Source organism: Myotis daubentonii, chromosome 12 (genome assembly GCF_963259705.1).
Source record: "Myotis daubentonii chromosome 12, mMyoDau2.1, whole genome shotgun sequence".
In the NCBI taxonomy this organism is placed as follows: domain Eukaryota; kingdom Metazoa; phylum Chordata; class Mammalia; order Chiroptera; family Vespertilionidae; genus Myotis; species Myotis daubentonii.
In genome coordinates, this window is record NC_081851.1 from 15,023,187 (window position 1) to 15,036,999 (window position 13,813).

Below are 13,813 nucleotides of genomic sequence, written 5' to 3' on the forward strand. Positions count from 1 at the left end.
ACTGGGACTCCAAAGGACAGCAGTGTCCTGGCCTAAGGGCCATGCAGCAAAGGCAGCTGATACTTAGCATCCCAGGAGCCCCTCCACCTCCAGGGCCAGCTGCACCCAAAGCAGGGCCCTGAGAGCAATCCCCTCCCAGGGGCCTGGGCTCTCCAGCAGGGGGCAGGGGGGGGTTGGGGGGGCCTGGAAGAAGGTAAAGGAAAGAACCACCACCTGAGGGAGGAGGCGGGTTCCCTAGAGAATGAGCCTGCACCAGCATCTCCTCACCAGCAACGTCGGGAATCCATGGGCCACCAGTCACTGCTCTTCCCTGAGAAGGACTAGGATGCCCTGTGCCTCAGGCCTGCCAGCTGCTCTCTGACAGCAGCCCTGGGTCCCCTCCAAACAGACACCAGGGTCTCCATTTTGCAGACAGTTCTAGGTCCCCCTGAGCGTGAGCACTGCGCTGCCAGGAATCGCCGTGGGCAGTGCTGGGTGTGCAGTGTTGAGGGCCCTCGGGCAGGCTCCGCAGGCATCTGAACAGGCCTGGGCTCTGGCTCAGTGGGGATCCAGGCTGTGGTAACCCAATGGTTAGCCTGGTGGGCCGGGCCTGGAGCCACACAGCCTGCTGGCAGGCCCAGGGGAGGTGGTGCTCCCGGCTCCTGCTGGAGCCCAGGCAGGGCTTCTGCTCTGCAGAGCCTGGGAGACTGGGCCGACTGCTGAGTGGCCACAAGGAACACAGAGCGAGCCCACGCCAGCCACGCAGGGCACAGCACCCCTGACACCCAACAGTCAGTGGCTGCCGTTTCAGTGTCTGTCCAGGAGCACAGAGGGACTGCCTCCTGCCCTGTGCTCACTCACCTCACCTTCTCCCAGGGGTGCTTCTGATTTGTAAACCAGGGGCCAGGTTCTGAAGCTGAGCCTGGCAGCATTGAGGGCAGAGGCCCTGTGTGTCTTTGCTGGGCTTGTTAAATCACAGTTATGCTTGTCATAGCTTCCAGGGTTCAGTGGGAGGTAAGATGATGAAAAATCATAAACACTTCTTTTCTCGTCAGTTTCTAACACCTCCAGGGCAGTCATTTCCAGCTCTTCTGCTGTCCTCAGACGTTGTCATCTCTAGGTCATAAGCAGAATGTCTTTTTAAGTTTGAAGCTGTATTTCTCCCCTCTGTTGCATATTTTAAATTTCCCAGTGCTCATCCCCAGATGCTCCTTTTCACAGCATCCTGCTCTGGTTGCACCCTGCAAAGTGGCTAACTCTGATGTCATGACGGACATTTTAAAGCTTTTGTCTCTGTAACAATGCCCGCTGACCCTGTTGCTCTCAAATCGGTTTGTCTCTGGTGTTGCAGGTGCTCCTGAGGTGTCTGGGGACCCTGACCTCTCATGGGCTCCCCCTGGCAAGATGTGACCCGACTGCCCTGCTGGGAGTGTCTCCCACTAATCCGATGCCTTGAAGAGGACTGTAATGTCCCATCTAAGGTGAGAGCACGCTGGGCTACTGGCATCTAGGAGACATCCAACCTGTCAATCCTCCCCAAGTCCCCTTGTTGTTCAGTCTGGGACACCTGCCCTCCACGCCATGGACCGACCTCCAATGCAGGGACCCAGTCAAGTCTCTTCCCTGGAGAATAAACCTCCAATGTTGCCTGATTTTAGCCCAAACTCTGGTTCACCTCCATTAGGAAGCCACCTGGTGCCACCAATTCCTGAGCAGTGGTGTGGGTCTCAGGGCTCAGGCCCAGTCGTCCAGATGGCGGAGTTACCCTCCCAAAGGTGCACAGCTGTAGGTGGAGCTGAGCTCTGAACCTGTGTGTGTGGGACGCCATCCTGTCCACAGCGTCACCCACCTGCTGACCACCTCTCAGTCTGAGAGGCACCTCCTGCCCCTGTGAGCCGGGGTCTTTGGGAAGGACCTCGGGCCGAGATGCTCATCTCTCTTGGTTCTGGAGGGACCCGTGACTCACCGTGGGTGCGGCCTGGGTGGCGGGAGGTGGAGGTGGAGCTGGAAGGAGCTGTAGTGATGGCTGAGGATGAACAGGCCCCGGAGCCCAGCTCTGATGGCCGGGGCTTGGTGGCTGGGTCAGCGGAGGCATCTCCTGGAATGCGGTCAAGGCTGCCTCTGGGTGGGGCCACTCCCTTTGGTATTAGGTCCCCAGGGCCTGGGGCAGAGAAGGACAGTGAGAAATGAGGCTGTAAAATCCCATGCCAAGGTGGGGCGATCACACTGAGGCCTAGAAGCAGAGGCAGCAGGGCCAGGGAGCCCAGGGACAAAAGCGGGGCTGTGTGCCTCACAGGCTGTGGTCTAAGGGGGGGCCCTGGCGGCAGCCTGAGTTGGACGCCCCGGGAGGCCTGCCCTGGCTCTAACCATGGCTCACAGTGTGAGCCTCCAACAGCCCGGAGAAAATAAAGGGTGAGCTCAGGAGGCTCAGCAAAATGTTGGTAAAAGTCCAACACATTAGCTACTGGGCCCCCTGCCATGTCCCTCAATCCCTGATTCACTAGTGAGTAGACCTGGCCTGTGGCTTCTCAGGTCCACTCCCGACCTGTGGGCCAGGCCCTCCAGGTCCAAGATGTGCACCCTGCCAAAGGGCTTCCCTTATGATTTGAGAAAGAAGTTCACTGCCACCCTAACAGTCATCTGTTTAAGAAGTCTTCATCTCTCATGGTGACTGACTGCAAGAATGATTTTTACCTTGTATGTTTGGCAATCTCTGAATTTTCTACTGTGAACATATACTCTAGTCAAAGTTAAATAAAATCCTAATAAAAACAACAACAACATTGGGAGGAAAAACACTCCTAAAATATCTTCAACTACCTTGTAGTAGGAAAGGGGATGGCTAACCAAATACAAGTGAAAAACGAATGCGGCTGGAGTTCCTCAGAGCATCAGGACAAGGCTGTTTTACACAGTGTCCTGCTCCAGGCAGCCGGAGGGCTATGGTCCCGGAGCCACGCCCACTGTGGGGATTCTGGGCCCTCCACACTCTCCCAGGACCTGCCCCCCTTGCCCCTCAAACCCCCAGTGTCTGGACTCATGGGGAAGTTTTAAGCACCCAAGCCTTGCAATTGAAATCAAGGGGAGATTTGGATTCTGAAAGATAACCTTGATGAGAAGCAAGATTCAAGTCTGGTGGAATGAATCTGACAGGCGTTCACTGTGTGAAGTCAGCTTGAGGAGCAGCAGGGAGGCGGATGCGCCAGACAGCAGCCAGGGCAGAGAGCGTGCGTTTCCAACAGCATGCTGGGCAGGTAGGCAGGGGACCAGCACACGGCAGCCCAGGAATCAGAGGGATTCATGTGACAAAGTCAGTGCCACATCAACTGACAGGAGCAGTGCGAGAGTCACCCCTTTACTTTTACGGTGACCTTGTGTTTATATGATAGTGGTTTTCCATTCACAGTACCGATAACAATCTTTCTTTTTAAAATAAAGTGGAAACCACAAGTCGATTCAAGGGAAAGTATGTAAGTATCACTCAGGTGAAATAGACTTTGCAAAATCATGGAGATGGTATGAGGATGTTGAAGACAGAAAACAATGCAGTAGCTAAAGGCTTCTGTGGACCAGTGCTCCCAGCTGATGGTGACTGTGAGCTGATGTCCTGTCTGTCCACTGCTGCCCTCACAGCAGCATCCAAGACGTCAGAGGACCTCAGCACGGTCCTAAAACGTCACTCTGGGCTGAACCCTGGCTTGGCAACATCAATCCGATTATTTGAGATGCTGAGTGGAGCAGTCAATTTTTCAAACACAGAACACATCTAAAAAGGGACTGCCAAGATTCTGCGCTCTGACACAGAAAGTGGAGACAAGGGCAGCAGATTTAAAGTTAGCTGCCCAAAAATAAGTCTTGAAAAAATCTCACTTGACAGGGGCCACATAGTTTCGGAAGCATAGCGACCGCTGATTAGTTCTGTGCTGCACAGGGGCATGGTCTACAAGCCTGCAGGTGCGAGAGGGGGGCGGCACTGGGGCCAGGGCCTCACTTAGCACAGACACCCTGGCCCAGGGACCTGGCGTGGATGCCCCGAGGCTCCCCTAACACTGCCCTGTGCTGGAGTCAGGTCCAGAGGCTGGGACAACTGGTTTCCTTTAAAGTCAGAATCCAGGTTGGCTACTTTAAGCTTGGCTTGGAATTTGGGTCAGGAGGAGGGGTCCACTATGGGTCATCTGGCCTTTAGCTACTGTTTTTCTGTTTGTTTGTTTGTTTGTTTGAATTTCAGACATGAAGGCAGGTACATTGTGAAGACACTGATGGATTAGAAATCCCCAGTGTCTGAGAAAGGGAGGGGTTAGTTAGAAGCAGGTTCGATGTCAGAGGAAGAGGAGAACCTCAGGCGTTTACAGAAAGCCAGACGGGACAATGGAGACTTGGGCTTTTCCTCGGTTCTGCTTCCCCAAAAGTGACTCTTTTTGTGCTGAGTTGCTAAATTGTGATCCCCTGGATAACCCAAGAGAGGAAGGAAAAACAAAACAAAACAGCAAATAAATGAAATGAATAATAACAAATGACTGCATTAGCTAAATGTTCTTGGGAAATCAGAGTCCTGTCCTGTCCAGGAGATTTGGAAACAATACCCACGGCACAACCAGAATCAGGACTCAGTGAGCCATTATGCTCTGACTCCACTTAATTAATTTAGTGGCATCCTTGTGCCCAGGATTTACTTAGCACGTGAGGAGGATTCTATATTGCTCTAGGAGCCGATGCCTTAGACTATTTTTCAATGTCAATGTGTTAAACTATCAAATAAGAATGTTTACTAGTTTAGGTTTTTCTTACTCCTAGGCCCTAATGACAAGCTCCCTGGCAACTTGGCTCTCACACAACTAACTCCTGCTCCTGTTCAAACACTTTGGGACACTTCCTGGGGTGCTTCTGGCTGCTGCAATGGGACAGGCCACCTGAACTGCTCACTAGTAGTCCTTGTGCATCTCAAACAGCCTCTTATGGAAGGATGAGTTTGAAATTCATCTTTTTCAGATCAAAATACTGTCAACATCAAGAATTATTCCCATTTAGATCCCTACGCATCCTCTACTGCAAACCTACGCTTCATTACCTTTAAATTATGGAGTCTTATCGGAGCAGCCAATTGGCCTAACTTCCTGAACATGTCATGTACATGAGCATAACTGATTTATCCTATTTCTGACTTAGGATTCAAGTCCATAGCAGGCCTGCTGTTATTTCTCTGTCCACACCACCACCTGGTGGCCACAGCTCACACCACAGGAGAAAGAACCCACTATGCAATGCTGGTGCCCCAGGCTTGGTCAACACCTTCAGGGACCAAAGCAGCTTCAACTGCAGGCAGTGCTCACAGTGGTTAAGAGTTCAGGCTCTGTAATCTGTCAGGCACAGGTTCAGATCCCAGCACCACCCCTTATTCTCTGGGCAAGTGCTTATTCTTGTCAAGCATCACTTTCCCAGCCCCGAAAAGGGGATAGGAATCGTGCCTGCCTCACATGGCACTTGGAACTAAAGGAGAGACGTAAAATGTGAAACTAGCTAAAGGGTGCTGAGCCCAGAAAGAGCCCCCATTACATGGCTGTCGTTACTAATATCTACCACTGACCTCCTCATTCAGGGATCCAAACAGTTGTTTGTTTGTTTTATTAATCCTCACCTGAGAATATTTTTTTTTTCAGAGAGAGTACAAGGGAGGGGCAGCGTCAGAGAGAGAAACATCTATGTGAGAGAGACACATTGATTCAGTGCCACCCACATAGCTCAACTGGGCCGGACATTGAGCCTTCAACCCAGGCATGTGTCCTTGACCAGAATCAAACCCTGGACTCTCTAGTCTGAGGGCTGACACTCTAACCACTGAGACAAACTGGCCAGGGCAGTCAAGCATCTTTTCTCTGAAAGTTTTGCTAGCTCTATTAGGCTGATTATCATTAATTAAGTCAACTTAGACAATAACACAAGGGGAGGTGGTGAATGTAAAAAAAATTATGTAGCCCCCATGAGCACCCGTGGCAACAGACGCCTCAAGATAAATGTTAATAAGCTTCATTATCATTTCCCTGCATGTGAGCATTTGACCTAATCCACCTCCTGTAAAGACTGGGAATGAGAGCATTAGTCCCCAAACACTGGTATGGATGCTTGTGCACACTTTGCTTTTTGCATTTCGAGGTCCTAAAGTGGTGAATGTCACCCAGAAAGGCATGTACACAGGTCACACTCAGGAGGCGGCTTGTCACGGGCTCTGGTGCTGTCACAGCCGCCCCTGAGAGGGCACAAGTCTCAGGCCTGGGCTGCTCTTCAGGAAGTCCAGGTGTCCTTCATAAAATTTAAATTCTCAGGGTGCATGTTTGGCAGGTTTATAGGTAAGTCATGTATGAAATGATATTTAAAACTTAATTGAAAACTAAGCCAAGTTTAAGGCAAGTAAGGTGCACTTTCCCCCTTGCCGGAAGCCGGTCCATCCTTGCTGCTTGACACAGTCGCTGCAGGGAAGAAACATCTGCACAGCATATGTTTCAAGGGACCTGGCATATATGGCATACTGTTTTTAATATGTTTGCTCCCCTACTTAGCAGTATGTGTTTTAACCAAGGTCACCTCTCTGAGAAAGGTTGTTTCCCCAGGTGGGGATTTTTCCCTGGAGTTAGAAATTAACAGGACTAAGGAAGGGAATAAATCAGTAAAACCCCTTAACTAAGTGCCAGGAGGGTAGTTAATCACTTTAACTATGAACAATCACGATTAAGCTACATAATCTTTACTTAGGATAATCTCCTTCAGTTACTTCCTTGTAGCTTAACAGAAAAATAGAGTAGTGACCTTGGAATGGAGATAACAAAAGGCCCTAACCTTTGGAATAGAATAGATAGGATTAAAATCAACTGGTATAAATACAGATGTAACAGGAGAATAAAGACAGAACCTGGCTGGAGAACCTGACTAGAGAACCTGGCTAGGCTGCTGATCAACTGAACGCTGTCTCCGTGTCATTCCTTCTTCCCCGACTCCAACCACACCTTTGGGAACCCATGGACCTGCTGGGGCTGGACCCCAACAGCCCCTCTCCCAAACCTTAACATCTCTGAAATCAGGATGCAGGTTCGATCCTGACTCACAGTCACTGTCAGCCAGGTGGCAATTATGAAAAAATCGTCACTGCCACAACCCATTTATCTTCTTATGTGAGCACCCTTGTCCTGACTGCCTCTTAGATTCCATTAAATACATACAGCACATGCAACTAGGAATCCGCTTCAGAACCTATGGCAATTCCACATGACAACCCTGAATGATGAGGTACAGTGCACCCCGTGGTGGCAGGACTCAAGGCCAGATCAAGTTAGAGAAGGAAACCAGACCCACTTGTCAAAGTGACAGGAAGATCAGAGCCACAAGAGGCCTTGCTGAAGACCTTGCAACTGTCAATCACGTGTTAAGTGCACCGTGGATCTCCCTACAGAAATGGCCTGTTGTAGGCCTGGAGGAAACAGGGAACCCCAAAATCCTCTGCTGTGGAGCTTTTCTCTGCAGTAACTGTGTGGACACCAGGTCTGGATATTCGAGTCCCTACCACAGTGTCCATGAGGCATGAGGCTCCTCATGCTAAAGGAACTGAATTGTTCTGGGATGAGAGTACAACAACACTGGGGGTTATATTTCCTACTTGGATGTTCACATACCAAAGGAGACAGATGTGCATGTGTGGAGCACGCCCCCTTCAGCATCATACACACACACACACACACACACACACACACACACATGCACACACGCACACGCACACACATGTACACACCTAGCACGCAGTCTCCTTGGTTCTCCCATCCCTGAGGGAGACCTAAGATCCTCTCCCCTTCACTTCCTGCCTGCAGCCAAGAAAGCCCTTCCTACCTTTTCCCCTGGGCCCCCTGCAGGTGCCTTGCTCTTCTGTCCCCTTTGAGCAGCATGGGGTGGCCTCGAGGGGCTCCAGCTGCGATTGAAGAGGCTGAGAAGTACTGGGCGAGGCCTGGTCTGAGGACCCCAGCAGGCAGGGAGGCCTCTCTGGGGTTGACTTTCGTCGTTCTCTGGAACCGCCTTTCTTTAGTTTGATGAGTTTGAGTAAGAATTTAGCTCCAATCCAGTGCTTTTTCCTGTAAGAAGTAGGTTTTTAGGATACAGCCAACCCTCACTGCCCCTCCAGCAGGTGTCTCAGATGCCCTATGCGAGCTGGGATTTCCATCACCAGCCTGAGAAGGTGGCGCTTAATCTGGTTCAGAATGAGGGTGCTTTTTGCCATCACCATGCTCATCCCACCTGAGGTTCAGGAGGTGGCACACAATGTGCAGTTAATTCGCCCAGACCCAGGGGTGGTAGAAGCCTTCATCATGCAGGAACCCACACTAGCCCCTCGGAAAAACAGAACTTCAAACCCAGCTCTCAGCTCTTAATTACTGTGCAAAGGGCAGGAAGTGGTGCTGTGCTGACCTAATCATGCTGGTTAGCAAAATTCCACCAAAAGGCTATTTTCAGAAAGAGTCAGGGACCTCCTCACTTTCTGCTAGCGGTAATAATACGTGAAATAGGCTGGCATACTCTGCCCATTCCCGGCATTGAGGAATCTGGGTGAGGGGAAGAGGGCAGGAGAGTGGGCCGCTTAAAGTAAAAACAGTGAGCCCTGGACGGGTTGCCTGGTGGTTGGAGCATCAGCCTGAGCACTGAAGGGTGGTGGGTTCCATCCCCCGTCAAGGGCACATACCTGGGTTGCAGGTTCGATCCCCGGCCCCGGTCGAGGTGTGTGCAGATGGAAACCAATTGATGTGTCTCTCTCATCTCTCATCTCTCTCTCTCTCTCTCTCTCTCTCTCTCTCTCTCTCTCTTTCTCTCTCTCTCTCTCTCTCTCTCTCTTTTTCTCTCTCTCTCCCACTGCTGTCACCTCCCTCCCTCCCTTCTACTCTCTCTAAAAATCAATGGGAAAAATACCCTTGGGTGAGGATTAAAAAAAATAAGTAACTGTGAATGTAAAGTGTAATACATTGCAGCTAACAGGAAATGAAGCATTCTAATCTAACAGGGACCATAGCTGGGTTCTGATCCTGGCTCTGCCACGAAACAGCACTGTTCTTACACAAGTCACTCAATTTCCTCACCCGTGCCTCAATTTCCCTGTCAACAGAAGGGTCAGGTGGCGGTTCTGAAATTCTGTGGTTCTGTGATTTCTACAGAGAGGCCCTGCCGGATTCATGTGATTTGACCTCAAGGCTGGGCTGGGACAGGTCAATGGGAAGGTGCAGCTCCTGGGCTCAGGCCCTGGCCCAGGGGGAGCCCTGCTTGACGGAGGCCGGCAGTCTCGGGGACCAAGCCGGCCCACCAATGGGGCTGCTGCTCTCTGTGGAAGGGAACATGTTTGTGAACCTGCCCTGGGGGTGGGGTCCAGTGAACCCAGAGGAATGGAGGGCAGAACAAAAGGTCCCTGTGCTTGAAGACAGGGGTGCTGGTCCAGGCATCTGCCCCAAGCTTCCTTCCCAAAACTGAAGCATAATTTTCTAAGTCCGGCAATCTTGAGACAAAAGCTGATATGCCTGCTTTAGTGGCTCTAAAAGCACAGACTCTGCCCTTAAACAGGCTCCTGGCCAGCAGCATTCACCATCCCTCATAGGATAACCTTGAGAACTGAGGGCGGGACTGAAAGAAACTCTAAATTCTTTCCATGCTGGGAGGGACCTGCACACAGGGACCTGCCATACAGCGGAAGGTACGGGCCCAACAAACTGGCCACTGCTCTAGATGCTACAGCTTCCCCCACTCGTGAAAAAGCAAGCTTTCTGTCCTGTGTGTAAGCTACTGACGCTTAAATCAACTCACTTCCTTGGCGCTGGATCATGGACCTTGTGCTGAGCCATGCTTTTTTCTTCCAGTTTTTCATTTTGTCTCTGTAAGGCATTTAATTTGTCTCTAACAGAGGAGAGAGAAAAAACAATCTGGTTTTTAAAATAAAACACATAAATTGACGCATCACCCCCGCCTGGGACCTGGCCCAGAAGGAGCCAGTGTGTTTCTGGGACTCAGACATCACGGTGCTCATGACCACCATGACCCCTGAGCTGGGAATACGGGGATGGAAGCATGTGACGTGGGTCCAGGAGCCTAACACGTCGAGGAGACGGCTGAACACCGAGGGTCAGGCTGGATGTCACCTCAGGAGAGAGACCCCGAACCATCTGACACTCAAGCTGGGAAACCCCGAGGGTTCCAGCCATGTCAGCTCAGGACGTTGGGCACTCGGGTCAGACCCAGGGCTAGGCTAGCTCCTGCGGGTGCAGACCAACGATACCTTTAGTGGTGGGGAGGGGTCTGCCCTCGGTGAGTTAGACGGGCATCAGGTTAAAAAGGTCAGTTTAGCAAAGTCAGACCACCGACCTGGGCCCACTCCAATGTTGGGCTTCTGCTAACACTTCTAGTGAAGCAAACTCAAAGCCTTTTGGGAGCCAGACAGAGAAGGTCAGGAGCAAAGCGGCCTGGGAGGACCTGAGGGAGGAGTGGGGGCCTGTGGCGAGGCTGAGCGCTTGGTGCCACCTGGGACCTAACGCGGGGCCTGCAAACGAAGCGCCGCTCTCCATGTGGCGGAGCTTCTGACTGCATTTCCCGAAGGATCCAGAAGCCCCAGCTCTGAAGCACAATCTCTTAATTCCTAAATGTGGGAAGTCAGTTCACATTTATAAAACACAGAAAGGACCAGAGAGACACCTCTTAAACCTTGGGCTGCCAGAGGCCACCTCTGCTCCTGGGAAAGGGAGCCTGTCCTTCCTGAAGCAGAAGGCATGCCATGCTTTCCTGTTGTCTGTCTAGGAGCCATGCACGCAGTGCTCGCTATACAGCGCCCCCACTGGGCGGCCGGCGCCTGTCCTGTTCCTGTCTCCTCACCCATGTGGCCTTGACAGCTGAGACCCCTGCTTTTCCTGCCTGAAAATGAGTCCTTGGCATCCAGGCAGCTGCTCAGGTTCCTTCAGTCAAGAAGGTGCCCAGGCCCCCTAATCCAAGGGCTTTCCCACAAGTTCACCACGAAGTGAGCACCCGCGAGAAGTGATCGCTTGCAAACCACTGGGTCCCTGGCCACAGACCTGCTCTGCTCCCAGCGCCCTCATTTCGGACTCTGTTCTTCTAGTCTGTGTTATTGTGTTCCCACAGCTGTCCCTTAGCCCCACAAACTCATGGTCCAGCTATCCCAGACTGGGGCAGACTCTGCTCGGAGCAGGCTCAGGAAGCCTACCCTCTCTCTGACCTCCTACAGACACTTTCTAATGCAAAACCATCATCAGATCATCCCCAGGGTACCAGGTCCCCACTCTTCTAGTTTGCACCTGCCCAGCCTCTGCTGGTAATTTTTACCAGCTGCATTAGAGAGAGCCCTCTTCAGGCTACAATCTCTCACTTCTACCCCAAAAGTACAGTGTGGTTTCCCATGTCAACCATCCTTGGTAGGTGTTGAGCCCCCTGTAGAAGAGCAGATGAATCTGGGAGATCAGTGAGCAGAATCATCACCCTGGGGAGCTGGGATAGTGCCCCAGTGGCCACTGTGGCCATGTCCCTCTGTCCCACACTGGCCAGCCATTCCTGATCACAAGGAAGGACAGTCCCAGCAGCACAGCCCCGAGGGGTGAAGACCACCCTGGACCCACAAGATGCATCTCAGATGACTTGACTTCCAAACCACAAGGTTTCCAGCACCAAGGCTCTTCTTCCTGCCCTCATTTCTGGCAGCTTCCTAGGCCCTGTACACCAGCATCCCTTAATCACCCACTTCCCAGTGAATCTGACTCATTAGCCGGGCATGGAAGCCTTCCATGGCTGAGCACTGCCTCCCCCAGCCTTCCTTCTTGCCACTCCCTGCACCTTCCCTGCACCCAGACCACACCAAGCTCCACCTTGACGTTCTCCACCCCCTGTTCCCCCGACACACTGGCTAGCCTTCTCCCCATCCCTGTCAGCAGCAGAACTCCAACTCCCACCACCATGCTTCCTTCCATTTCCAGGAAGCTCCTCAGCATCTTTCTGTGTGCACATAGCTCTGCTCACATCCCACCACCCCTACCGGTTCCTGAAGACCGGGTAACTGGTTATGTGTACCTCACAAGGCCAGGCCTGTCAGCAAAGGCAATGTCAGCAGAGGGAGGACAGCCACTGTGCACCAACAACCCACTCTCCAGCCCATTAAGGGAAAAACAGACCCAGAAAGGGCTCAGCCTGCGATCTGAAGTCCTTCCCTAGGAGCCTCTCTTTATCACTGTTGTATTTTTCAAAGTGAACTTGATCCCAAAAGAAGATTAAGAAGTGTCTGGCAGGGGGCAGTGTCTCTGAAAAGCCAACAAAGCCAACCACCCCTATTTGCAGAAATCTAGAACCATTCCCCAGAAAATGAGAAAGATGTGCTGGTAAGATAGTCTGTCCCCTTGCCTGGGACACCAGTGCACCCAGGGGGTACTCTGCTGCCCAGAATGGCGCGGTCTAGTCATGGAGCTGGAAGCCACGACCCCTCTGTTGACGGGCGTCCGTCAGCCCACACCCCTCACACGTACTGCTGCTGCTCCTCATGGAGCTGGTCCTTGTTCTCCACATCCTCCTGGAGAAGCCTCTGGTTCTGCTCTTTCAGCCTTTGGATTTGGCTCTGCAGGTCACGTTTTTCTCCCTCCAAGTTGCCCTTGAGGCGGGAGAGCAGCTAAAACACAGATGGACAATGTCTCAAACACCACACGCTCCCATGATTCCACTGCTGAGAATCGACTTCCAAAAAGAGAAAAAGGCCACGTGCACAAAGATGGCCATTTTGGTATGATCTACGTCAGCTGGCATGACCAATACGGCCAATGCCATGGGGATGGCCAAGCCTTCTGCCGCTGCACCGTCCAATCAGGCAGCCACTGGCCACGTGTGGCCACTGAGCACTGAAAACGCAGCCAGTCTGAGCTGATATGAGCCATAAGTGCAAAATATATAATAGGTTCCGAGGACTTAATAGTGATTCAAAAAATAGTAAAATATCTCATTAATAAACTGCCCGGTGCGTGTGGCTTGGTTGAGTGTCATCCCATGCACCAAGAAATCACCAGTGTAGTTCCTGAGGAAGGCACATGCCTGGGTTGCTGGCTCCATTCCCCAGTAGAGGGCATGCAGGAGGCAGCTGATGGATGTTTCTTTCAAAAAGTCAGTAAAAACATATTATAAAAAAATCTCATTAATAAGCTTTTGGGGTTACATGTGATACTTTAGATATAAGGGTTAAATAAAACAGACCCCTACATCAATCCCACCTGATTCCTTTTACTTTTTGAATATGGCTACTAGAAAGCTGAGTGTTACATGTGGTGGCCTGCATTATATTCCTATTGCACATCTCTGTTCTAGGCAGGGTTGGCACGTTTATCCTGTAAAGAGCGAGGTACTAAATATGTTAGGCTTTCCGGGCCAACAGTGGTCTCCATTGCAACTATTCAACTCTGTTATTACAGTAGGAAAGGAGCCAGAGAAACAATGCACATGCATGGGTGTGTCTGTGTTTAAAAAAACAAACCAAAATTCTTTACTCGTGGACACCAACATTTAAATTTCATGTCACTTTCACTTGCCCCCAAATATTATCCTACTTTTGATTTTCCCCCGTCATTAAAATCTGTGAAAGCTATTCTTGGTTCTCAGCTGTACACAAACAGGCATGAAGCTGGACCTGAAATTTGGGCTGAGGCTGGCCAGCTCCTGCTCTAGAATATCATCACGGTTGGTGTAGCAGGAAGTCCCAAACTTTGTCTTCAGACAAACGGGGTTCCAACCCGCTACTTCAGAGGGACAAGGATGGGAACCCCAGCTCACAAGATCATTGTGA

At 51.4% G+C, this 13,813-nt stretch overlaps 1 protein-coding gene across 1 annotated transcript in view; it reads right to left on the bottom strand.

Moving 5' to 3' along the window:
- The window catches only part of LOC132213910 (protein Daple-like), an 88,846-nt gene that overhangs the window by 29,243 nt on the left and 45,790 nt on the right, over positions 1-13,813 (bottom strand). Inside the window, exons 20-23 of the mRNA XM_059660790.1 lie at positions 12,507-12,652; positions 9,802-9,891; positions 7,852-8,090; positions 1,946-2,140 (exon numbers count right to left, since the gene is read on the bottom strand). Of these exons, the coding sequence (XP_059516773.1) occupies positions 1,946-2,140; positions 7,852-8,090; positions 9,802-9,891; positions 12,507-12,652 (670 nt within the window). The remainder of the gene's footprint in view (positions 1-1,945; positions 2,141-7,851; positions 8,091-9,801; positions 9,892-12,506; positions 12,653-13,813) is intronic.